Consider the following 27,766-nt stretch of genomic DNA (forward strand, 5'->3'; position numbering starts at 1 on the left):
TATAGCAATGGTTACAATAGCGGTCTTCAGGCTAAAGCTTTATCAATTGAAATAACATTTCACCATCTGCCATGGTGGGATTCAGACCTAAGTACCCAGAAAACTAGCCTGGAGATCTGGATTACTAGTGTCCTGTGACATCACCACAATGCCACTGCCAACCCACTTCTTGTCTGCGTGCTTTCTAGGAAATCTGCCTGTTCAATTTTTTCTGATAGTTACATCTTTTCAGTTCTAGCATTATCCATGTAAATATTAATTATACCTTCTTGGTTTTGTAATATGAAGCCTGTAATATGTGGACAGTACTTTTAATTTAATCTAAATAAAGTTTTATGCAATTCATCTCTGGTCTCATTACCCTTGTTCTAAGTACTGAATTGAGAGAATTTATTTCTATTGTGTTTTATATTTGGAGTCAATCTTTATTCCTTTTATTTCTGTGACTTCCTCCTGTCATTCTGGCAGTCCTTTCCTCAGTAGTGTTTTTAGATGGGTTTTGTACAGTAGTATCATTATCTTTTGGACCAAGATTTCCCAATCTTTTCATCATATGACACTGTGTCATTGGCTTGTACACATCCTAGGAATGCGTTAACATTAATCAGGGTCATTTTTTTCAACAACCTCACAGACAGGAATGTTCATTTCATCTGTCCAGAGTTAAATCCAAATTCCGGACTGAACAAACACAATTTAAAAAAAATTCTTTAAATAGCTGACCCACACAAACTTGCTTTAGAAACATCTGCCTCTGGTTTTTTTCACAGGATCAGCAGTTAGTTGATCCTTTAAATGTTAGTTCTGGTTTCAGAAACCTTTTGATTTTATAAACCTTTCCTCCTAGGATTCAGTATTCATATTGAGAGACAGTATTGTGTTGCTTGGCATCAAACTAGTCAGATCATAAAGCCTCAAGTCAGGCAAGTTTTGATTCAAATAGAACCTCTAAATAGTAGAGTTTGCATTTAGTGTATTGCACAACTTCAGAATCCCAAAGAATTTTTCAAGTGTAGTCACTGATTCGAGGAAACAAGCAATGAAATTGCATACAGCAAGCTCTCACAAAGAACAGTGCGGCAATGATGACCAGTTTGTTGAGGGAATAAATCTTGCAGTACACATGGAAGAATTCCCCTGCTCTTCTTCGAAGAGCACTGCTTTTTTTTCTGCATTGACCTGAGGGGGGCACAGAGGAGTTCAATTTAATGCCCCATCTGAAAGAAAGTACTCAGTACTGCACTAATCACATCAGCCTCGACGAGGTACAGTCTCGCATGGGAATTGACCCATAATCTTCTGATGCCAAGGTGGAAACATTACCCATTTAAGCATTACCGACACCTCATACTCCCCGCGCTCCCCCACCCCCGACCCGCAGATGAGAAGTAACTACATGAGTAATCTTGTCAATAGTCAGCTAACTAAACACCAGCATGAGTTAGTAAACCGAGAAGTGGTGGGGGGGGGTTACAAAAAAAAAGTCAGTGCTTGTTTTGCTCAGAAGTGTGTTTTTATCCTTGCCTTAGTGATCTTGAAAGGATTGGCTTAGTAAACATGTTCTTGGCCAGTGTCCACAGCATCATGCTTTAAGTTCAAGGAGCTGTTTAGGTCAGCCAGAACTAATCCCAGCTCCCTCTAAACCACAACAACAAACTTGCTGACTAGTTGCAAATCTGTACTGGTGTATTATTAAAAGCTTGAGATTGTTGTCTCTTCGTAAAGGGAGAAGCTTTTAAAGTTTTATATTTTTGAAACATGATTTACACATTTACTGCATCAGCGAGAACAATATCCCCATACAATGAAATATCTTGTTTTCTCATCAGAAAGGAATAATTTCAATAGTTCTGTTCAGATCCTTAGGACACCTCAGGACCCCATCCAAAAGCAATGCACAGCTAATGAAGTATTTTTGAAGCATGATGTTTCTTGTAATGTAGCAAGCACCTCCGTCCATTTATACATAGTAAACTCCTGTAAACAAACACCATAATAACCAAAATAATAGTTTTAATAATATTGGTTGAGAGATAACCATTGGCTAGGAAGCAAGGCTGTCTTTGAATCAGTACCGATATCTTGAGGGGACAGAAAGGGCCTCAGTTTGAAGTCTTATCTGAAAGACAGCATCTCCAAAAGTTCAGTACTGGCACTTGAGAATCAGTTTTGATTACGTGTTCAAATCTTCAGAGAGCCACTTGAATCCATGACTTTCTGACTCAGAAGCAGAAGTTTTATCCACTAAATAACAAACAAGCCAGTGTTTCTGGCATCCTTATCTGGTCTACCTATGTGACTCCAATCCTAGTGCAAAGTGTTGCTCCTAACTGTCCTCTTCACTGATCCAGCATTGCTTTCTGTGGATTAAGAAAGTGGACCACAACATTTTCTCAGGAAAAGTCAGAATCTACAATATATGTCAGCCATGACAGTCCACTTGGTGAAAATGAACATTTTAAAAAAAACATGGCAGAGTATTTCCATGACTTGATGTGCTGAAGCATAAATTAAATAATTTCCTTAGATATTCCACTTCAAAGCCAATATAAAAATCCACATTTAAAACAAAGCACATTTTATTGATCCCGATTAAATAAATTTGAGTTACAAGGTTTTAGTTGGGTCAATAACATGAATTTGAGCACCATTTCAAACTTTCACATTCAATTCAATTAATATCAATACAGGAAATGCTCCATTTTGACACTCTTTATGAAAAGTGCATATTATTCAGCATATGATCACTCAGCCAATCCAATGGAGACTGATCTTAAATAAAACTCTGCAAGGTTTCCCCACAAACCAGTTGAGATCCCAATAAAATGAGGACTCGTAATGCAGCTGTATTTCTTAAGAAATGGCCGACAGCAGAGGCAAGTCCAGCGCAGAAGAATTTTCAGGAAAGAACATTTTTAAGGGAAATTTCAGTTTTGCTCATTACCATTCCTAGTACTGAATCAAACTGATGTATTGACTGACAGCAATCAGAAGGCCTGGCTTTGCAGAAATGCATTCTAAATTTTCAGTCCTGAAGAAGGGTTACACCCGAAAAGTTGACTTCTCCACCTCCTGATGCTACCTAGCTTGTTGTGCTGCTCCAGCCTCCTGCCTGTCTATTCTAAATATTGTGGCAGAAAATACAGATAGTACAAAATCATTATTCTTTTGTTCTGGGTGCTGGGCCACCCTAGGGTATCCTTTCCCACAGAGGAAGAGGGGGTGGGAGAAAAAACAAGGAGTCCACTTCATGACATCTTCTCCCTAGTTGGCTAAAGGGCAACTAGAATGATGCTAGCATGACATGTCCCTTAGGAGAACAGAGGATTTAAACAAAAATCAAGCTCATGTCCCACCTTGCACAATCACCCTGCAATATATACACTACACCCTTTTAGATCAATATTCTCTCCGTCCCTCTCCCAACTCATACTGAGACTCCATCTCTAAAAGCCTTCACATTTCATATCCAAAAGACAATTATTCAAGAGTTAGCTAGGCTGGTGAATGCTGGAAGCCTCAAATCAGCACAAACAAATCCAAGCTGACACACAGAGTTGCACTTTCCAGCAAGTTTATCTGACTGCTATCAGCACTGGACTCTGACTTCCATCCCTTTACTGGCCCCAGCTGAGAGAATGAACTTTGGAATGCCCTGCCTTGTGCAACATCGTGCATTTACCTAACAAGACAGAGAGATTAGCAAATTGAACTAAACTGCCTGCAGCTACAGGAATCAATGCTGATCTCTTACCTCTCCCACCCAGTCCAATATAAACTGTTCTCCAGACTATGGAACAATGTTAAGCAGGGATGGTTTGGCAATGCTCTATCTAATGTCATTCTGGGTAACAGTAAAGGGGATTATGAACAGACACTGTTTGCAGTTAGATTAGATTCCCTACAGTATGGAAACAGACCCTTTGGCCCAACTAGTCCACACCGACACTCCAAAGAGTAACCCACCCAGACCCAGTCCCCTAGCCTATATTTACCCCAACTAACACACCTATCACTATTGGCAATTTGGCATGGGCAATTCACCTGACCTGCACATCTTTGGATTGTGGGAAGAAACTGGAGCACCCTGAGGAAACCCACGCAGACACTGGGAGAATGCGCAAATTCCACACAGACAGTTGCCCAAGGCGGGAATCGAACCCGGTCCCTGGTGCTGTGAGGTAGCTGTGCTAACCACTGAGCCACCATGCTGCCAATTCCCTCTCTGCTCAAGGACACTCAATGTTCTATTGTCCTTGTGTCTGACTGGTGGTATTTCACTGGTGGTATTTGAAGAAAGGCAGTAAGGGCTGTGAGCATTAGGTTTCATCTAAATAAGGAGGTGAGCAGAACAGAGGCTTGAAAAAGACCAAGTTCTCCTTCAAAAATCCAATACTATGAAAATGGCAATGTGCCTCCCAACTTTCATCCATTAGCATTAAACAATTCATACAGATTTCTGTATTGGCCCAGAGAAACATATTGCACATTCTATATTTGTAAACCAATTATTGTTATTCTATTATTAAAATATTAGCATTTAATATGAGAATTATAGAAACAAATGATAGAGGGAGAAATATGTTTGAGGAGTGTATGAACAATCATTAGTATGTGTCATGGCACTGAATGGAGAATTCAGTTTCATTCTCGCAGCTTACTAATCTCACAGTTTCAGCACAATATGTGGGTGGGTAGCTGAATCTGTTGGCAAGAGGGAGTGGGTGCAACAACTGCAATAAAAAGGATTAGAAAATCTAAAGATCCCCCACAACAAACCTAAGATTCCAGCTCCAATCCAATACAATATCTAAGGGGGGAATGAACTTCATAGGCAGTATTTATGAAGAATCCAAAAGCATCAAAATCTTTGGTGAATCAAGCTTTTTTTTTTACAAATGAGTCTTCAAGTTGCACCCTGAACTTCACGATCCATGGAAAAAAAGTTTAAATCCAATTTTTCCCATCACAGCTTCTACAACTATGACTTTTGGATTTAGGATTTATCCCCTGCCCTCTTAAAAATAAAATCAAGTATCAGCATTGAGACATGTCGTGCCAAAAATTCAGATTCATAGGTTCACTAATGGGGCAAGAAATATAAGTAAAAATCAAGAGTTGTTCATTTTTCTACATACTGAGTTCTGGCCACAATGCAGTGCTCAGCTGGGAGATCTCAGCTGTAAGGGGATCTGTAGTTCTTAAATCTGGTTACTCCCAAAACTAGGTCAAAAATCAGAGTGGTGCCACAGTGCCAATATCAAACCCACCCTTCCCTTTGTTGGCACCAAGCCTGGGTAAAGCAGATTCCTGAGTCAGTAGAAATTTCCAATCTACATCAAACTGAAACCTTTATAGCTTAACCCGGTAGATTTCAGAATACTCCAAAATTCACTAACTTTGTGTGAATCATACTCAAAGAAATAATTATAATTCAAACCTTCCTCTCAGAAAAGTTGTCATCAATTTTAACTTTCCTAGACAGCCATGTTTCTGATAAACTGCATGTGGTTGCAGCTGCACGGATAATCGTCTAGAAAATTTAGTGGGATCTCTGTCACAGAATATGGAGATCAAGGTAGTTTTTTTTTATATAATCCAGCAATCATTTGATTTTAACATGAATGTGGCTGCACTGTGGTAAAATCCTCCTGGGGTTACTGGAATCCCAAAAAGCCTGGTGATTTGGAAGGTTGAATACTGACTGGCCATTAAAACTTAGGATAGCATCACAGCCACTCCTGCTATTTGCTGAAACCCACGTGCCTGGATCAGGGGAGAATTTGACTCAATATCCAAATAGATGCTCAGACTAATTGCAGAAACCCCCTACTTTGAACCTGCATAGATAAGCGAATTCCTTGCTCATACAGCATGGCAAAGGGTGCTGTATTCATCCTTTCCTTTCAGGACATGTGAGCGAATGTGTTTCAGGTTGTGAAGGTGACGACAGATTAACTGATATGGGCAGCTCTGGGTTCTTGAACCTTGTACTAAAGGGGGCTAACAATAATTTTCTCCAGTCCATCAATTAACTGGACATCACCCTCAATATAACATCAGGAGAGATGCTCAGCTCCTGTTAAGAAATTATGGTTGGAGTATTTTAATAAACACTGACTCATGTTTAGTTTCCAGGGAAAAGTGCCAACTAATCGGGAAAAAGGTCAGACTTGGGCCCAACCTTATAAACACGTTTCATTTGCCTGTTATATAACCTCAGTGAACAGTACAGAGGTCAAGAGGTTACAGAATACATTTATCTGTGCATACATTTACCAGGTGCTCTTTGGCACAGATTCAAACAGTGTAAACTCCACTCTGCTACGATGCAACTTATTTTAAACCAAAATAAAAGGAACCACTGTTCACTTTCAAAGACTCCAGTTCCACTGAAGTCTCGAGTAGCGACATTTTCAACTGACAGGAAGATCCTCTGCTCCATTGTCAAACAGTCCTTCATATATCAGCTTAAGATTTCATGACTTCAGGCCCAACTTGGTCATCATCTGTTCATAAACTGTCCAGGCCATGGCAGCCATTAGTGATCGACGCAATGACCGAGGAACAGCACCCCGGAAAAAGCCCACAATGCCATGGTTCTGAGGAGGGAAAGGGAGAGGAGTGTTAACATTATTTTGCTGCTAATAAATCAAGGGTCCAACAAGAAGGAACTTAGTCTAATTCTTCCTTCTGACCAAACTGGAGGATTATTCCAATGCTCTCATGTCTGCTTTCCCACCTTACACTCATGAAAGATGGACTCAACTTCAGGGCAACCTTTGCCAATCTGATTCATCCAATCTATATGTAAATTAAAATCATCCATGATTATTGTTGTGCCTACCTTACAAGCCCCTATTATTTCTTCCCGTATATTCCCTCCTACACCGCAGTTCCTGTTAGAATTACTTCTTACCTTTGCTATTTTGGTTTAATACCCAAATTAACATTATATCTTGATCTCTAGATTATGTCATTGCTCTCTATTGTACTCATACCATCATTAATTTACAAAGCTTCCTCTCTGCCCTGTTTTTTTCACTATCTGGTCATCTGAAATGTTATGTATCCTTGAAGATTCAGGTCCCAACCCTTAGTTATCTTGCAGCAGTTGTCTGTAATGGTTATCAATTCATACATATTTATTGTAATTGAGTTGTTTTCATCTGTTTTCTTATGAACAGAATGTAAAATCATGTACATAGTTTTTAGTTGTCTATTTGTTATTTTTGTAATCATAATGTGATTATCATCACCATTATTGTTATGTTATTCTCTAGTCTTTTAATTTATCACAACTTCACTCACTTGATCAAATCCAAAAGACATGTTTAAAGGCTTTACGTCTTGATGCGTGGAACATTTACAATAAGATAGATGAATTAGCTGTGCAAATAGATACAGATGTTTATGATATAGTGGCAATTACAGAGACATGACTGCAAAGCGACCAAAGATGGGAACTGACCACTTGGTATTCAGAATTTAGTAAGGATAGATAAAAAGGGAAAGCAGGTGGGGAAACATTGTCAGTAAAGGATTTACAAGGTAATAGTGAGGAAGGATATTGGCTTAAAGAATCATGTAGAATCTGTATGAATGGAAATAACAAACGCAAAGGGTCTGAAGATGATGTTGGGGTGTGTCTACAGGCTTCAAACAGTAATGGAGATGAAAGAGCAAGCATTAAACAAGAGATCAGAGAGGCATGTAATAAAGGTAATCATTGGGAGACTTTAATTTATATACAGATTGGACAAACCCAACTAGCAATAGTTCAAGGATTTCCTGGATTGTGCAGAGTTTTTTTTGGAGTTTTAAAGTTAATGGTGGATAGTCAATACCTGATATTCAAAGGAATATGTGCATGAATTACAATTCAACTACGGCTTACAAAATAAATTAGGGATAGTGTTAAATCCAAAGAAAAGACGTATGAAACACTAGAAAAACTGAATACATACTTTGGCTTGATTTTCACAAAATAGGGCACAAATACCTTCCAGAAATGTTAGGGGACCAAAGGACTAGTGAGGGAACAGAACTGAAGAAAATTAGTATTGGTGAGAAAGTGGTGCTAAGGAAATTAATTAGGTTAAAAAGCCTGATAATTTATATCCCACAGTAGTGAAGGCAGCAGAGAGGGGGAAGAGAAAAAATTGAATTACAAACCAATTAGCCTAACATCGGTAGTAGGGTTTGAAAGCATTGTAAGGATTAGAAGAAGTCAGCATGGGTTTATGAAAGGTAAATCATGCTAAACAAATCAAATGGAGTTCTGTGAGGATGCAACAAGTCAAATAGAAAAGGGAGAACCAATTGATGAATTTTCAGATGGTTTCTGAAAAGGTCTCTCATTAAGACATTAGTGGGCAAACTCAGAACACATGAAATGCAAGTAATATGTTGGTATGGTTTGAGAAATGATTGACACACAGGAAACAAAAAGTGGGAACAAATGGGTCTCACTCTGAGTGGCAAGCTGGGAGACTGCTTAGCAAGGTTAGATCTCACAGAATACCGGGAGAACTAGCCATTTGGATACAGAACTGGCTTGAAGGTAAAAGGCAGAAGGTAGCGGTGGAGGGTTGTTTTCAGACTGGAGGCCTGTGACCAGTGGAGTGCCACAAGCATTGGTGCTGGGTCCACTATTTTTTGTCATTTATATAAATGATTTGGATGTGAACATAGGAGTAAGTTTACAGATGACACCAAAATTGGAGGTGTAGCGGATAGCATAAACAGTTATCTCAGATTACAACGGGATCTTGATCAGATGGGCCAATGGACTGAGAAGTGGCAGATGGAGTTTAATTTAGATAAATGTGAAGTGCTGCATTTTGGGAAAGCAAATCTTAGCAGGACTTATACACCTGATGGTAAGGTCCTATGGAGTGTTGCTGAACAAAGAGATCTTAGAGTGCAGGTTCATAGTTCCTTGAAAGTGGAGTCGCAGGTAGATAGGATAGTTAAGAAGGCAATTAGTATGTTTTCCTTAAGTGGTCAGAGTATTGAGTACAGGATGTTGGTTAGGCCACCGTTGGAATATTGTGTGCAATTCTGGTCTCCTTCCTATCGGAAGGATGTTGTGAAACTTGAAAGGGTTCAGAAAAGATTTACAAGGATGTTGCCAGGGTTGGAGGGTTTGAGCTATAGGGAGAGGTTAAATAGGCTGGGGCTGTTTTCCCTGGAGCATCGGAGGCTGAGGGGTGACCTTATAGAGGTTTATAAAATCATGAAGGGCATGGAGAGGACAAATAGACAAAGTCTTTTCCCTGGGGTGGGGGAGTCAAAAACTAAAGAGCATAGGTTTAGAGTGAGAGGGAAAAAATATAAAAGAGACCTAAGGGGCAACCTTTTCACTCAGAGGGTGGTGCACGTATGGAATGAGCTGCCAGAGGAGGTGGTGGAGGATGGTACAATTGCAACATTTAAAAGGCATCTGGGTGGGTACATGAATAGGAAGGGTTTGGAGGGATATGGGCCGGGTGCTGGCAAATGGGACTAGATCAGGTTGGGATATCTGGTCGGCATGGACGAGTTGGACTGAAGGGTCTGTTTTCATGTTGCACGTATCTATGACTCTATGACTCAGTGACTACTGGGAATCCGCAAGGATCAGTGCTTGGCCACCAGCTATTTCCAATATAAATAAATTAATTGGAATGAGAGAACCAAATACAACATTAACAAGTTAGCTGACAATATGAAACTTGATGGAATTGTGACTTGTGAAGAGGATGCATGAAGGCTTCAAGGTGATTTAGACAAGTTGAGTGGGCAAACACATGGCAGATGCAACACAATGCGGATAAGTGTGAAGTTATACATTTCAGTGTGAAAACGAGAAAGCAAAAGTATTAACAATATTTTGGGAAGCCTATATGGACAAAAGGTGTTCTTTTACATTAGTACAATGAAAGCAGACTGTAGGTGCAGAATGCAATTAGGAAGGCAAGTGGAATATTGCCTTTCATTGCAGGATAATTTGAGTTGCAAGCAAGGATGCCTTACTGCAGTTATACTGGACCTTGTTGAGACCATACCTGGAGTACTGGGACAGTTCTGGTCTCCCTGCCAAAGAAACAAATTTGGTTGCCTTAGAGGGAATATAGCAGATGTTCATGAGGATGATGTCTAGGAAATGTTGTATTGAGTTTGTTTTGATTGGACCTGTATTCCCTGGAGTTTACAGGTTGAGAGGGGAGCTCATTGAAACATTATAAAATTCCAACAGGACTGGACTGAGTAGATTGCAAGGAGGATGTTTTCCCTGGTTGGGAGTCTGGAACCATAGAATCTATACAGTGCAGAAACAGTCTGCACCAACCCTCTGAACAGCATGTACTATCATGACTAATCCACCTAATCTGCAGATCCCTGGACACTACAAGGCAATATTGCATGACCTACCCACCTAACCTGCACATCTTTGGACTCAGGGAGGAAACCCACACAGATACAAAGTCAATGTGCAAACTCCACAGTCACCCAAAGCTGGAATTGAACTGGGTCCCTGGTGCTGTGAGGCAGCAGTATTAGCCACTGTGCCAGCCAGGTGAGACAGTCTCAAGATACATGTTAAACCATTTAGGACTGACACGAGGACAAGGACAACAAGTGAAGTCATTTGAAGGAGGTATTTGGCACGCTTGCTTTCACTGGTCAGAGCATAGAGTACAGGACTTAGGACATCATGTACAAGACATTGGTGAGGCCATATTAGGAGTAATGTGTATAATTCTGGTCGGTCTACTATAGCAAGGATATTATTCAACTCCAAAGTGCGCAAAAAGGATTTACAAGGATGTTACTGAAACGGAGGTTTGAATTGTAACTTGGACCATAAGAGGCTAAAGGATGACCTTATAGACGTTTATAAGTCATGGTGGGCATAGATAAAGTGAATAGCCAAGGTCTTTTCCCCAGGGTGAGAGAGTTCAAAATTAGAGGGCATACATTTAAGGTGAGAGGGGAAAATTTAAAAAGGACCCAAGGGATAAGCTTTCCAGACAGAGTTTGGTGTACATATGGAAGGAGCTACCAGAGGAAGTGGTAGAGGTGGGTACAATTACAACTTTTAAGACATTTGGGCAAGTACATAGATAAGGTTTGGAAGGATATCGCAAATGGGACTAGTTCAATTGAAGATACCTGGTTGGCACAGACAATTTTGGGCCAAGGGCCTGTTTCAGTGCTGCTTACCTCTATGATTCTAATTGCAAGAGCTGAGACCCCTCCGACTCACAGTGACACACTCTTGTGTCCAAACATGGACCATTCAAAATATCATAGCCCAAAGGTTGCTACCACAGAAACATTTGGTTGGAGGTAAGGCAAGAGTTGAAAAATAACAAGCAGGAAACAAATGGTGCCAAATGTCTGTACCTCAAATATAAATACGATGGTATGTCTGACACGTCGGTACTTTTGGGGAGAGAGCTGCATATGCGTTTTAATAACATCAGCTGGCTGTGTCACCACAGATGCTAGAATGCCAGCAAAGATGCCACAACTGAAGTTGATCAGAGGGACAAGTGGTGTGTCGAACCGCTCTGAAAGATACAATCAAGATCAGCTTTGACCATACAAAAGCAATTCAGTTCCTTATGTTTCCAACCACCTGTTTATCTTTCTATAAACCTTATTTATACTTTGTATTCACACTCACTTTGCTCACTTTACACTGCCATGTCAACATTTCCCATTTCATGTTTCTCAGTCAATTGTCACAGTTCAGTTATAATCACAAAGGTAAGTAACTCACTTCCTGAAAATCTGTCCACTATCACAAGGCACAAATTAGGAGTGCAATGAAATCTGTGCTCCTCTTGCCATGACAAGTGCAGCCCCTACTAAGAAGCTTGACAAAGCCGTTTGATTGACAATCCATCCACCAATGATGCACAGTGGCAGAGGTGTACACCAATCACAAATTGCACTGCAGAAATTCACCAAGGCTCCTTAGACACACTTTCCAAACCCATGACCTCTACTAGCCAGAAGGTCAAGGCCAGCAGACACATGGGAACACCACCTGCTGGAACTCCTTCCCTAATCGCGTTATGGATATTCCTACACCAGTTTAAGACTGCACCTTCTCAAGGACAGTTAGACATTTTCAACAAATGCTTGGCTAGCCAGTGATATCCAGATACCCATGAATGAATAAAAACAAAAAAAAAACCATAAGATGCCTTTGTGGAACAGATGGTAAAATATTACAAAACATATGGAGACCAATTGAAAGGACTGTCAAATTAACCTCATTCTCCCCCTCACACCACCTTGTTCCACAGCTCTGTAATCTTTCTTTCATTAAATATTTGTTCTAATATATTTTGAAAATTAATAATGAATCTACTATTGATACCTCTGTCATTTCAGAAGATAAATTCCAAGTGTCTGAGTCTCTTCCAATTCTATTATTTTGTATGTGGAAAAAAGTCTTCATCTGACAGTGAGTCATTTCGAGTTTGTAATGGACAACATTAGTCTGAATAGTCAGCTGGACTGGATCAGTTGTCAGAGGGGAGGTATCAATATTGAGAACTCTTCACACTGTGTGTTTTGTTTTTATATAAACTCTTACATCAGATGTGGATATTTCTGGCAAGCCAGCATTTATTGCTCATCACTAATTGCCCTGGTGAAGGTGGTGGTGATCAGCTTTCATGAATTGCTGCCATCCTTTTGGTATTAGAACTGTCAGAGAGTTGGGTCCTGCTGTATATAAAAAAAAACCACCACCTCGAGCCTTCCACTATCCTGCTCTTATCAGTAATCTGCAATCAGCCTTCAAACTCTTCCTGTTAGAATATCCCACTCACATTGAATGATATGATCAAACCCAGTGCAAGTAACCTCTTCTCCCAAGTACTTGGCAGATTATTCAAAAGAACAAATTGATCTGTTTTGGGATTGCAAATATGGAATGGACTCCAATCTTCATTCTTGGAGGGGAGCAAATACAGCTGACCTAAGTCAGGGCTATTTTTAAGCTAGAAATTCTATTTCTTATTTTTATATTTCCATTATAAATTCCTGTGCACACAGATATAACAGAAACTGCCATAAATAAACATGTACACCTGCCAACTGGGGTATTGAAACTGCAGCAGCTCCATGATGAGTTGGTGTAATTACAGCATAACAAGTTTACATAGGAATTTATAATGCAATTTGAAGGACACGCAAGTTGCAATTGAGTGAAATGGATCTTTGCCACTGCCACAGAGCTAGAATCTTAAACATTTTAAACTGGGAGCGCTGGAAGGACTGCCTACACAAACCCAGTGCCCCACTGCTTCCCCAACAAAGTACCTTTCATTAAGGCAATTTCAATTCCCACACCCACCTTCAGGTAACGCTTTCTTGGTCTGTGTATAAAACATCAGGTAAACCCCAGAGAAGGGAGCATCACGAAGGAGTGTAGCCGTTAGTCCGCTGAACAGTGCTCTTGTGCCCTCCGTCTTGTAGATATTTCTCAAAGCACCAAACACACTTTCGTACCGATACTTGCCGCTCTGCAGATGTAGACACACACATTCATTTTCTCTTCCCTTCTCCCAATTCCCCATTGCCCCGTTGACATACACCTCAATTTAAAGAAATGATGGTTTCATGCATCAAGAGAGATTTATACAGTGCCTCATTAGCTCTTCCAGAAATCTCTTGTGATGTGCTTCATCTACTGACTTGGAATCCAACTGTTTGTTTCTGCGCTGGGGATCCTCAGGATTCCCAAGAGAAACAGGAAGATTAATAGATTTCTACTATTAGATTCCCATCAGACTTAATTTTTATTATTATTAATACTAAAATATAAATGTTCCTGCTGTGATTCTACCTTTCCCCCTTTGGAAGAATGGATAAGATCTTGCAGAAGTCACTACTTGAGGCCAGCTGAGTTCAGATCCCACTTCAACACAGAATCTATCCAGGTTGACCCTTCAATGCTGTATCGTCATAGATGGGATCCTTTGACGGATGCTGGACTGAGTTCTTGTCTGCTCAGATTGATACGAAAGATTCCCAGACCACAAAACAGGAGCTTCCCAGTATCCTGGTCAGCATGCATCTAGCCATCTACACGTAATAGCAGATAATTTCTGATTATGTCACCAAAATGTGTAATGTGGGTTCCTGCTGTGCATTCCTTGGCGACCTCATTTGTCCATCAAGCAAATCACAGCTCATCAGGAACAAATAATGCGCTAGTTGACAAGTACATTGGAGTCCTTCAGAGTTCATCAGAGGCTTTATCATAGTTGCAAAGTCTTTCTTCCCAACATCTTCAGAAAACTTCCTGCAATGAAAGGTCATAATCCCAGCAAGGTAGCAGCTACTTCGTCACACAGTCACTAAGCAATCCGTTGAGTTAGTTTTGGCAAAAGGACGAACAGTGTCCAGGAACAATTGATGAAACATCCTGCTTCTTTTCAAACAATATCATTGACCTTCAACACCTGACCAAAGGCACAATCCTGGTTCGCGTAAAAGTATCTACTCAGTGGGGAGACCCTGGGCAGATTGGAAACGCAACATGTGTCCTACCTACAGCCCACTTGACTTTGTGAAGTGACAAAGAGAGGCAGCCATGGGGATGATGGTCTTCTATGTGTCCTTCTCTGGTTCCTGGCTGCTGGTACCAGTGGACTGGCTCCAGGAAGCACATCATATGCTGAAGTCTTGCTTGCAATCTCCTAACTGCAGCACCACTTCTTTTCAAAACTTATTCTTACCCACAACAGTTGAGTGAGCAGAAAGGGAGGAGTATTGGGGTGAGTGAAGACACAGCAAAAGACCTCTGTTTACAGAAAGAGTTTTAGAAGTTTGGAGAGGTGGGTTTGTGTGTGTGCAGGGGACTGTGAGATCAAGGAGAAAGTGAGGACTGCAGATGCTGGAGATCAGAGCTGAAAATGTGTTGCTGGAAAAGCGCAGCAGGTCAGGCAGCATCTAAGGAACAGGAGAATTGACGTTTCAGGCATGAGCCCTTCTTCATGAATTCCTGAAGAAGGGCTCATACCCGAAACGTCGATTCTCCTGCTCCTTGGATGCTGCCTGACCTGCTGCACTTTTCCAACAACACATTTTCAACTGTGAGATCAAAACTACTTGGAAGAACAATCCAGAGGGCAAGGTGTAGAGGGCCGTAAGTGGAAATGATGTAGCTAGAAACTGGTGTGTTAGTCAACTGAACTCCACCTTGGAAAAGCCTTTCATTTCCTACAGTGGGATGAATTGCCCAGTTAGGGCCAGTTTTGTGTCTTGTAGGCCAACATCCAGAAATGGGGATCAGACAAACTCATTTCACCTTTACGACAGACAGCTTAACCAGGAATCTATTGTTCCTTCACTTCCGTCCAGGCTTTTACAGCTCCCAATCTTTACACAGTTCCCGCCTCTCAATTATTCTGTTTGAAGTTTCCAGCCTAGTAGATGTACAGCATGGGTGGGTTGTAATGTGCACCACATGATGGACGTATCTGAGGAAAAGGTGTGTCAGGTAAATACCCTCCCCCAATGGCCGGTGCTTGCCCATCACATCTTCTGAACAGCTGAAATACCCTGCAGTCAGGATGTGGCATCAAAACTCACCTCATATCGAGTCTTCACCACGGTCACGGGCAACATGCAGATGCCCGCCACTGTACGAGCGCTGGCACCCAAACCCACCGACTCCAGCGCCGTAGGGCTTCTCTCGCTAGAGAGGAAAAACAGTGTTTTTAAGATATCATCACTGGGCAGAGGGTCAGCCTCCCGCGAGCCGGAGCTCAGAGTCTGGGGACACGACACCTCGGGAGTGGAGGGTGTTAAAATACAGGCTTCCACCCAGATATGATCCACAATCATCCCTAACCCCAAAAGCCCACTTCCTCTATGATGGGTGGCCCTAGATGTTTAGTTTGAAATTGACCATAAAGCCTGACCTAAGGTCATGTGGGTTTCAGCACTTAGCCAATCAGCTGGCTCAGGTATGCTGCTCTGTTCACAGTGTCTCCACATCCTTCCTATGATATTCCTGGGGAATAAATCTCTTTACATTCAAAGCTTCACTATTGCAGACCAAAAGCCGTAAAATGAACATCACACAATGGTAAGTGTAGGTGCTGAACAATCTCGGTGACACCACAGTCTTTGAGAGAGCCTCAGATTTTCATCATCCAAATGTCCCTCTGCACATTTAAAGAACTAAAAATGGAACAGTTGGCGAGTGGGGTTTTGAAAGTTGCTATTGAGCTGCCCTCAGTGAAAAAAAAGGCTGTGATTAGATGAGCAGGAGTAATGGAAAACCTAAGCAGCAGTGACCAGCTTTCAGTCTCCAGTACATAGTAGCAAGGTGGAGAGAGGCCTGTGAGTGGGGAGAAAACCAGGAAGAGAAGACAGAGAAGGGTCCATGCAAACAGGGAGAAACACCATGAAGGCAGGACAGAAAGGCCTGTGTGAGCAGCATGATATGCAGGTATTGGGAGAAAACAAGATTTTTGCCCTCCCAAGCAGGCTCTGACCATTAAAGAACTGCAGTCAAGATGACAAAGCATACAGCCTGGTCCTAACGAGTGTATGTGCATGAGGTTGTGTGTATCAGAGTGGTAATTCTGTCTCTGTGTGAGTGAGTGAGTGATTCTGTGTGTCTGTATATAGGAGAGAGTGAATGTGAGTGATTAGGGGTGTGTGTGTGAGAGAGAGAGAGAGAGAGAGAATGATTGCATCTGTGTGAATCAGTGATTCCGACTGTGCGTGACTGAGTCTGTGTGCCAGACCCACACATTTCCTACTCCCTTGCTCCCTCCTCAAAAATACGTCCAGACACTGGGTTAGGAGAGGAGAAACGTCCAGGTTGACAGGCACGCTGCTTCGAAATTCAATCACATCTGAAATCCCACAAGGCCAGCTTGGAGCACGCACCTACCAGAAGTGAACCAAGGATATTGTTAGTTATATCCAACTCCTTAGTGCAGCTCTGGTCCCATCCCATTCCATGATGATCAGGACTTGAGGCCTAGCCTGTCACTCTCTAGCTTTGCTTCTCAACCAAAAAGACAAAAAAGGTTTGATTAGTCAGCCCTACTGCTTACACTTTTTAATTGCCAATTTTGTCAATCATTTGATTAAATTACAGATTTGCGCTTTTTTATTCATATTTACTGTTGTACCATTTTAGTATTATCTTTCTGAAAACTTTTCACCAAATCCCCCACCACCGAATGAGACAAATCATTGAATTATGCCTCTCCCATCATTGCAAAGAAGATGGATAACCCTGTTCTACATCATTGAACATCCTAGAGCAGGTACAGCATGCGGTTTGATTTAGAGTAAAGCTCTCTTATACAGTCTTCATCAAAGGCCTAATGTATAATACTGCTCCTTCTGGTTGCTCCCTGCTGCAGCAAACAACTGGGGCTCCCATGAGCCCTGTGATCCCCTTCCTTTCCACATGGTTCAGTGGATCTTCCAAGTTTACGCTGGTCAGAACATGCTAGATACAATTTCACATTCAACAAAGATAGACACTGCCTTGGGAAGAATGAGATTCCAGGTTTTGGAGTTAAAAGGTCCATGCGTTGAAAGATCCCAAAGTTCTCACCTGAAGAACTGTTGCTTCATCGAATACAGCATACTGAAGTAAATCCCAACTCCAGGAATGCAACGGACAAACGACTGAATCAAGGGAGATAAAGGAGAAGAGAAGAGGTGTTAGGTGTGAGGCTCACAGCTTTGGGCCAATATACACAGTCACATCACATAGCATATAAAGTATGTTTAAGGACGCTTTGCTCACTTCCTTGTAGTATGATATCAGCCCCTCACCCATCCCCTGGGGTACAACAGATGGCAGGCTAAAAACCTGTCGCTAACAGGTAGAACTACCACCAATGGTACCAAGTTTACTCCTACACAGACTAGATAGATTCCAGGTCTGTGCTAACCACAGCCAAGGGATGGTGGCTGTCCCAGGTGCCTGGGAAAGCTATTAGCAAACATGACTGCACTACACCAGTGAGTCATGATTTGGAGATGCCGGTGTTGGTCTGGGGTGGAGAAAGTTACAAATCACCTAACACCAGGTTATAGTCCAACAGGTTTAATAGGAAGCACTAGCTTTCAGAGCACTGCTCCTTCATCAGGTGGTCGTGGAGAATAAGATTTTAAGACACAGAATTTATAGCAAATGTTTACAGTGTGATGTAACTGAAATTATACATTGAAAAAGACCTGGATTGTCTGTACTTTTTTTGAAAAACATTTTCTTTAGAAGTTACATTCAAAAAATTTTGCGATTTACATATTAAAGAACTGAAACCAACATGGTCATTCTAAAAGATGACAGAGTTTACAAACAATCCGGGTCTTTTTCAATACATAATTTCAGTTACATCACACTGTAAACGTTTGCTATAAATTCTATGTCTTACAATCTTATTCTCCACAACCACCTGATGAAGGAGCGGCGCTCCAAAAGCTAATGCTTCCAAATAAACCTGTTGGACTATAACCTGGTGTTGTGTGATTTTTAACTTTATACACCAGAGAGGACAGTGAAAGAAGGCTGCATCTCGGCAGCCAGCACCAGAACAGATTCAATGGGCCGAATGGTCCCTTTATCAATTTTCTTGATACATTCCTCTGAATCAGCTTGAGAGGTCTCATTAGTGATTCATTTATTTGTACAAGAACAGCAGGAGGCCATTTGGCCCCTTGTGCTTGGACTGCCCCAATTCCATAAAGTCACTGTTGATCTGTATCTTGAGTACTTGCCTTTTGCACATTTTCCTCACACCTAGTTTATCCTTCCTATCATTTTCTTTTCTGATGAACTGTTATAGTGACTACCAAAATAGTCACTTTACATATGCAAGCCGGCTATTCGACCATGAAGAACCTCACCATCAAACCTGATCCTGTGCTCACCTAAACAGGCCAGTAACAAGACTGGGGTATAGATTACACCCCACCCCATTCCATCTGCCAAGGACAGTGAAGCGCTCATACAGCTACCATGATGGGATGAGTAGCATGTTTTACAATTAAGATACATTTTCCTCAAAGCAGTGTAACACAGTGAAAATACAATGAGACCGTATCAATCACTCACATACCGGAGAGACTCCTTTCCATAATCCAATAATTCGTTCAGTGCGAATAACATTCAGCAATATGGTAATCATTCCAACTCGCCCCGATCTATTACACAAACACATTCAAAATCCCAAAATAAAATCTGAACAAAAGGTTCACTTGATGCATTCCACCCTACCCTCCACAAGCACCCATTCCCAGACCATCCATAACCTCATCACCTCAGGGTATCTCCCATCCACTGCCTCCAACCACATAGTCCCACATCTCCACACCGCCTGTTTCTACCTTCTGCCCAAAATCCACAAACCTGACTGCCCCAGCCGACCCATTGTCTCAGCCTGCTCCTGTCCCACCGAACTCATCTCTGCATATCTCGACACGGTCCTGTCCCCCTTAGTCCAAGAGCTCCCCATCTACATTCGGGACACCACCCACGCCCTCCACCTCCTCCATGATTTTCACTTCCCCGGTCCCATTTCCACCCTCACCCCACCGAGCATCAGTTCCCACCCTCCCACCGCCCACAGCACCATTCCTACCCTCCCACCTGCCCTGAGCACCCATGCCGAACATCACCCTCGCCCCGAGCATCTGTTCCCACCCTCCCACTCGCCCCGAGCACCCGTTCCACCATCCCCTGACCTCCAGGTCTTACCCACTCTACCCTCCCTGCACTATGAACACACACCCATTCAGTGAACCCTGCACAGTCTGGAGACGAGTCTTCACCAGGTCAAGCGGCTGGAAGAGCAGCGTCGAGCAGGTCCCACTCAGAGAGCCACACATGAAAGCTTTCAGTACAGGATGACACTGGGAGGGAGGATATAGACAAACAGGAAAACATGAAAGATACGCTGACTCTGCAGGGACAAAAGTGCAGATTAAAATGAACTAAACACCAGGTCTGTAGTTTGGATTCTCTGTCTCACCACAGTGAGGGACAGATTCCTGTCAGTCTTCAGCAAAGAAACACCTCATTCACTCCAACCAGTCAATACCTGTGTTTATATTCCACACAAGCCTCTCTCTTCAGCTCACTTCATCTTAAGGTTGCTCATCTCATCTACATCTCACAAAACTTCAAACAAGTGGAACAAGCAGCAGTGCTTAATGTGGGTCTCAATGATAAGGTTGGCATTTTTGCTCTGCCTATCAGTGCCCCATGAAGAGGCGGGTGTGGTGGATCTATCACTGTCTGACTCTGTAACTGGTGTTTGTTGGACTGGGAAGATGCTGCCTCTAGTGATTGTAACAAGGTCAGCCAGGTGGACCTCTTAGAATAGGAGTTCCCTGGCTGGGGTTGTTAATCAGGGAGCCCTGGCTGACAGATTAAAACAACAGGAGTAAAGACAAGTGCATAGCCTCACTCAGGACATATCCTGAACAGAGAGTCAGCCCAAAGCAAAAACCCTAAAACAAAGCCAAGCCTTGGCCAAATGGTTAAAATTTTCTTTAGGATCCAGGCCAGCAGGCCTTTGTACTTGCTGCTGGTATGTAGACTCGGGACAGCAAAAGAATTCCACTCGACCTAAACAGAGCAAGAGAACTCACAGGCCAACATCCAGGAGAGTGCACCCCCTGGAAAGCCCAGCTCCATCTGATTTAGAACAGTTAAATTGTTTCGCAACATCCAAACCAGAACCAATAAAATAAACATCCGGTTCAACAGTCACTCAGTTCTGATGAAAGTTGACAGTGCACAGTTTTTTCAGTGATCACAGAACTAGTCTTTTAACGAAATTCACTCAGGACTTCAACCCTTTTGTTTATGTAAGATCTCAGCTAGCCTGAGAACCTATACCAGGTAACCTTTACAGATTAAGAGTACAACTTCAGTTCCGGTTTCTTATGAAGAGCAACTGGTTCAATTACCACTGACTGTAGTAAAGGCTCGGGCCCAAGCTTGATGGGGCAAAATTGGTTGAGAAAGATTCACCTAGATTGGCTCAACATTCTTTGACAAGAAAATGGCTGCCTGAGTGAAATTCTAATTAAATACCCCAGATGTTTTCAGGAATGTCTAGGGACTATAAAGGAGGTAAGGCCATCTTACATATTAACCAACAAGCAATTCCATGACACTGCAAGGCCCGCCCGGTGCCATTTGCCTCATGGACAGAAGTAGGGGCAGAAATCAGGAGGCTGGAAAGGGAAGGAATCATAAACCAGCCCAGTTTGCACCGGTTGTACTGATTGTGAAGCCCAATGGGTAGGTTCATATTAGATATGCTACAATTACTACCCATAAGGGTTTGTATCAACATATGAGACTGCCATCTGGGATACAGCCAACCTGTGCAATTTTTCAGTAGATGATAGAGAACATTTTACAAGGTTTACCCAGGTTGTCACTTGTCTAGATAACAGGGAAGACCAGTAAGGATCACTGAGAGAACATGGACACAGTCCTTAGACATTCTCAGGCATACACCTCAGAAGGGAAGCGTGTGTGTTCCACACATCCCAATTGCCCTATTTGAGCTACAGAGTCGACAAGACCAGGTTACACCCTTTGGAAGATAAAGTGAAGGCTATCTAAGATGCTTTGGCTCCTATGTCTTTACCGGAGCTTCGGTCTTGCCTTGGACTGGTGATTTATTACTGAAGGTTCATTCATAACCTGGACTCCATCCTGGCATCTTTGCATTAACTCTTACAACAGAGTCAGCCTTGGAAAAGGTCACGTTGCCAAGCCACAGCTTGCAGGCCAGCAAAGACACAACTAGCGTCGTCCAAGGTGCTGGAACACTATGATCCCAAGCCAGTTCTGGAATTGACAAGCAATACCTCCTTGTACGGCCTCGCGGTTGTATTAACGCTGGGTTTTCCAAATGGAAAGCCCTTTACGTGTGCATTCAGGACTTTGGCTAATGCAGAGTGTAATTACACCGAGATAGAGAAGAAAGGTTTGGCAGTAATATTTAGAGTGAGGAAGTTCTACCAACACCTTTGCGGATGTAAATTTGTAATAATAATGGACGACAAACCCCTGCTAGATCTACTTAAAGAAGACAAGGCAATGCGCACATTGCTTCAGGCCAAATTCAGCAGTGGGCTAAGTCTGTACAGTACAATATTACAAGCTGGAACACCATCTGGGAGACCAAGTAACAAATGCAGATACATTGAGCCACCTTCCCACTGGCAGATACACCACTGACCGCAGTGGGACTGGAAAAGTCCATCGTGGTTTTACATTTTCTGGACACACTTACAGGCACAGCTGACAATTTCAGACTTTGGACAGAAAAATCCAGTCTTCGCAAAACGGAAACAGTTGGTGGGGAGAACTGGCTCTGAGGAAGTTGAATCAATATCAAGGGCTCCCTACATAAATAAAGGGGAACTTGTGAACATAGGCGGTACGGTTAGTAAATTTGCAGATGACACCAAAATTGGTGGTGTAGCAGACAGTGAAGAAAATGGGCCAGTGGGCCAAGGAATGTCAGATGGAGTTTAATTTAGATAAATCTGGGGTGTTGCATTTCGATATACTTAACGGTAAAGTCCTGGGGAGTATTGCTGAACAAAGATTCCTTGAATGTACAGTCACAGCTGGACTGAATAATGAAGGTGGTGTTTGGTATACGTGCCTTTAGTGTTTGAGTATAGGAGGTGGGAGGTCATACTGCAGCTTTGATCATTGATTTAGTCACTTTTGGAATACAGTGTGCCATTCTGGTCTCCCCCCTATCGGAAGGATGTTGTGAAACTTGAAACGGTTCAGAAAAGATTTACGAGGGTGTTGCCAGGGTTGGTGCGTTTGAGCTATAGGGAGAGGCTGAACAGGCTGGGGCTGTTTTCCCTGGAGTGTCGGGGGCTGAGGGGTGACCTGATAAAGGCTTTTAAAGCATAGATAGGATAACTAGACAAGGTCTTTTCCCCAGGGTAAGACAGTCCAAACCTAGAGAGCATAGGTTTAAGGTGAGAGGGGAAACGTCTAAAAAGGACCTAAGGGGCAACTTTTTCACAGAAGGCGGTGCGTGTGTGGAATGAGCTGCCAGAAGAAGTGGTGGAGGCTGGTACAATTACATCGTTTAAAAGGCATCTGAATGGGTACACAAATAGGAAGGGTTTAGAGGGATATGGGCAAAATGCTGGCAAACGGAACTAATTTAGGTTAGGATATCTAATTGGCATGGACAAGCTGGATCGAAGGTCTGTTTGTGCTGTACAGCTCTATGTTTCGATGATGGGACACTGGCTGCTGTAGAGTTATTTGAGGTCAATCTTTTTTTCTAACGGAGGTCGGTGAACATGTTATTGTTTATGATCATCTGACACCTCAGAGTACAAGCAGATTGGTTTAACTCTGTTTCCAAGGGGCTGGGGTACTGAAATGACCAACACTTTGCTATTTCAGGCCCACATTAACTCGAGTTATGGACTGCAGCACTGGCAAGCAGCAAGATACACTTCCAGTTATACACAGTGGGATGTACTCTGCCAGACTCTTCCACACACACTTGTTTAATCCATTCGCTGCAGCTCAGTAACAAGAAACCATGCTCAACACTCCTGACTACAGACCAAGTGAGCCAATCAGACAGCAAGGAACAGGGGGCGTGGAGTGGGCAGGTCTGGCATCAATGTCTGACAGTCAGAGAGAGAGAGAGAGACTGGAAGAGACAGTGAAGTAAAGTCAGAGAGAGAGAGAGAGATAATGAACAGAAAAACCAATGAAGATAAAGGCTAACAGATAGACATACAGACAGAGAAAAAAACCATGAAACAGAGACCATTACAGAGAGTAAGATAAAGACCAAAAGAGGGCCCTCAGTTTTAGGCTGTGTCGAGTTCCAGATACCCCACAACATCCTCTCAGCAGTCGCTCTATTCATAAGTTACTTCCATAAGTTAACCTCGCATTGCTCTAAACTCCAACTGTCCAGCCTGACCAATCTTCCCTCAGAAGACAATCTCCCTCAACCATTCTCTGAAACGGCTTACATCGCAACCTTTTCTTAAATAAAGAAGAAAACTGCTCCAAATGAGGTTTTCCCAACGTTCTACACTGTTCTAGCAAGATTTCCCTACTTTTACACTTCAACTCTTGCAATAGACATTTTGTTTGCTCTCCTTTTCTCCGCCTCACCATCCCTCTCTCTCACAAACTGTGACAGTCTAATTTTCTCACACCATCACCTTCGCACTCCCTGTCTTACTCTCTCTTACCCCATTTCTCACTCACGGTATCTCTGGCTCGCTCATGCATATGCTGTCTCAGCTTGCCTCTCGTTTTCTCTCCCTCACCCCGCTCCTCCCATTCTCTCCCTCACTCGCATTGTCTTTCCATCTCTCACCTTTCCACGCCATCTCTCATTCACCCATCTTTCCCTCTCTCTCACACCAGGATAGTGATGGGCAATGCAGGTGGGTGGGGATTTGAGTCAGTGGGGCCATTAATGGGATGTGGGTCAAAACAAGGGCACCTCCCTGTGAACACTCAGTGTGCTGCAAGGCTAATGGGACTCCCCAACTACTTTTATGTTCCCAAACTCAATCTGCGTACCCTGGCCCCAGCCAGCATCCCCACTCTCCAGGACCTTTACACCAGGAACCCATGAAGACAAACTGCATTGAATCAGTTCATAGTTCCTTGAGTCTGGAGGATTAAGGGGTGATCACGTTGAGGATTTTCAGATTGCTTAAAGTCAATAGACAGAGACTGGTTGATCTAAGTGGGGAGTCTGGAACAAGAGGCAAAATCTCAATAAGCACAAGGCCACTCAGTGATGATGTCAGGAAATATTTCTTCACAAAAAGAGGTTTTGAATTTTGGAACTCCCCCCCCGCCCCCCCCAGAAAATCTGTTAATGTTGCAGATCAACTGAAAAATCTCAAAACTAAAGTCTGACTCAGATATGGGAGATACAGATCAGCCTTGATCTGACTGATAAATGGAACAGGTTCAAGGACTGAAAGTCTCTCCATGTTCCACTGAATGTACCCTGATCCTCAAATCACATCTGCACACCACCCCACGCCCCTCCAAAGCTTCCCCCATTAAACTAGATACATTTGCTTACCAAATAAACTTCCATCTTCTGTTTCTTCCTCCTTGCCCAATCCTGGATTAACGACCTCAACTCTTGGTTCATTTAAACAAAACAAAAAGGTCAAAGTAAAACTACAGTTTAAACACAGAGAAAATATATATCTTTCCTACTTCCAGTCCAGACTGTCACCCTCCAGGAATCTCCACAAACTCTCAGAGAAACGATCCCTGATGAGGAACCGTCACATGAGGGTCAGGGAGATATCATTAAAATGCCATCCAATGGGTGGGGGTGGGGTCACTCACTTAAATAATAAGTGACTTTCATTCTTTTCAGAAACTCCTGGATGTTTAACCAAAATTGAACACAAGATGTTTTAAAAAAAAACAAAACCTCAAAGAACACAATAAATTATGCCAGAGACAGATGGAGCCACAATTACCTGGTGCCCAGGACTGGACCTCCTCCTGGGTTCAGTGTGCAACCTGAGGATCAGTTCCTGATCTTAGGATCTAGTCCTCGGTGTCCTGGGATCAGTGGGTGATCTTAGGGTCCAGTCCTCTGTGTCTTGGGATCAGTGAGTGATCTTAGGATCCAGTCCTCTGTGTCCTGGGATCAGTTCCTGATCTTAGGATCTAGTCCTCGGTGTCCTGGGATCAGTGGGTGATCTTAGGGTCCAGTCCTCTGTGTCCTGGGATCAGTGAGTGATCTTGGGATCCAGTCCTCTGTGTCCTGGGATCAGTGGGTGATCTTGGGATCCAGTCTTCTGTGTCCTGGGATCAGTGAGTGATCTTAGGGTCCAGTCCTCTGTGTCCTGGGATCAGTGAGTGATCTTGGGATCCAGTCCACTGTGTCCTGGGATCAGTGAGTGATCTTGGGATCCAGTCCTCTGTGTCCTGGGATCAGTCCCTGAGCTGAGATTAAGTCCAAGTTCCTGAGATTAGTTTTGTGTTGATTCGGCGCCTGGATCTGGAACCGATTCTGATTCAGATCCTGGTCCCAAGCTCCGGGTCAGAGAGAATACTCTTTGCTTTACAACACCTCATCTTCCATTATATTTGTTTCTGAGCCGCTACCAATGGACCCGGTCTGCCCGCAGCTCCAGCTCTGATCTCGGTTCCAGGATCTCTCCGAATCTAAACCGGTTTCAGCTGCTTCTGCCCCAGGACCGGCCCCGCGTGGTCCGTGACCGCCGCCTGCCGGCACCTGCTGGACACAACAAGGACCGGCCCCGCTTGGTCCGTGACCGCCGCCTGCCGGTGTCTGCTGGACATAACAAAGACCGGCCCCGCACGGTCCGTGACCGCCACCTGCCGGCTCCTCCTGAAATAGAAACACCCCTGACTTGGGAGATAGTGAGGACTGCAGATGATGGAGAGTCGGAGTGGAGCTGGGAAAACCCCAGCAAGTCAAGCAGCATCAGAGGAGCATGGCAATTGTTGTTTCAGGTCAGAACCTCTCCTCAGGTCTGTGGAAGGGGAAAGGGGGTTGAGAAATAAATAGAGGGAGGAGGATGGATGGGATGGTGATAGGTGGTTGTAGGTGGGAAGGAAGATGGACAGGTTAAGGGGTCAGTGTGGAGAGGGAGGGCTGGACCTGGGATAAACTGGGGTCAGGGAGATTCAGTGCCAGTGAATTCTATGTACCTCTGACTGGACAATACAGTGAATGTTATGATTCGGAGATGCCGGTGTTGGACTGGGGTGTACAAAGTTAAAAATCACACAACACCAGGTTATAGTCCAACAGGTTTAATTGGAAGCACTAGCTTTCGAAGCGTCGCTTCCAATTAAACCTGTTGGACTATAACCTGGTGTTGTGTGATTTTTAACAGAGAATGTTGGAAGTTAGAAATGTGAAATCAAAACAGAGGCTGTATTCGTAGCCAACAGCCACTTATTGGAGCACTACGACTTAATTCTCAAAATTAGAAGGACACATTTAGATTAGAAACAGGCCCTTCAGCCCACCAAGTCCACACCGACCCTCCGAAGAGTAACCCACCCAGACCCATTCCCCTACATTTATCCCTGACTAATGCACCTAACACTATGGGCAATTTAGCATGGCCAATTCACCCTAACCTGCACATCTTTGAATTGTGGGAGGAAACTCACGCAGACGCGGGGAGAATGTGCAAACACCAGACAGTCGCCCGAGACTGGAATCAAAGCTGGGTCCCTGGTGTTGTGAGGCAGCAACGCTAACCACTGAGCCACCACGCTGCCCCAGTGACTTTGTGACTGCCGGAAAAGATTAATTATGTCTTTATACAAACAAAAATAAAAATGGAAAAACTCAGCAGGTTTGGCAGCGTCGATGGAGAGAGAAATTGAGTTAATGTTTCAAGTTCTGCGACACATCGTAAGCATTAAAACATAGAAAGTAAGAGCAGGAGTAGGCAATTCGGCCCTTTGAGCTTCTCAGTCATTCAACATGATCACAGCTGAGCATCCAACTCAGAGTCATACAGCATGGAAACAGACCCTTTGGTCCAAAAAGTCCATGCCAAAAATGATCCCAAACGAAACTAGACCAACCTGCCTGCTCCTGGCTCATATCCCTCCAAATCCTTCCTGCTCATCTACTTATCCAAATGTCTTTTAAATGTTGCAACTGTACCTGTATACGGTCAGCTCCTCGGATGCTGACTGATCTGCTGCGCTTTTCCAGCA

General features: G+C 43.1%; 1 protein-coding gene across 1 annotated transcript; it reads right to left on the reverse strand.

The window, feature by feature from the left end:
- Positions 1-2,561: 2,561 nt before the first annotated feature.
- slc25a38b (solute carrier family 25 member 38b) lies at positions 2,562-26,265 on the reverse strand. Its single transcript, XM_043679969.1, has 9 exons — positions 25,534-26,265; positions 25,122-25,183; positions 19,781-19,902; positions 19,110-19,194; positions 17,597-17,670; positions 15,604-15,709; positions 13,361-13,529; positions 11,392-11,558; positions 2,562-6,602 (listed from the first exon to the last, which is right to left on the reverse strand). The coding sequence occupies exons 2-9, from the start codon at positions 25,134-25,136 to the stop codon at positions 6,480-6,482; spliced, it is 861 nt and encodes a 286-aa protein (XP_043535904.1). The 5' UTR covers positions 25,137-25,183; positions 25,534-26,265; the 3' UTR covers positions 2,562-6,479.
- Between the last annotated feature and the right edge of the window lie 1,501 nt (positions 26,266-27,766).

Source organism: Chiloscyllium plagiosum, chromosome 39 (genome assembly GCF_004010195.1).
Source record: "Chiloscyllium plagiosum isolate BGI_BamShark_2017 chromosome 39, ASM401019v2, whole genome shotgun sequence".
In the NCBI taxonomy this organism is placed as follows: Eukaryota; Metazoa; Chordata; class Chondrichthyes; order Orectolobiformes; family Hemiscylliidae; genus Chiloscyllium; species Chiloscyllium plagiosum.

Bases quoted from the DNA above. Each gene is read 5' to 3' on its own strand.
- slc25a38b (XM_043679969.1), bottom strand. The intron at 15,710-17,596 runs GTGAGAACTTTG...TTTCCTCTCTAG, and splicing joins ATGAAGCAACAGTTCTTCAG to CGAGAGAAGCCCTACGGCGC. The intron at 6,603-11,391 runs GTACAGACATTT...TTCCCTCCTCAG, and splicing joins CCATCGTATTTATATTTGAG to AACCATGGCATTGTGGGCTT.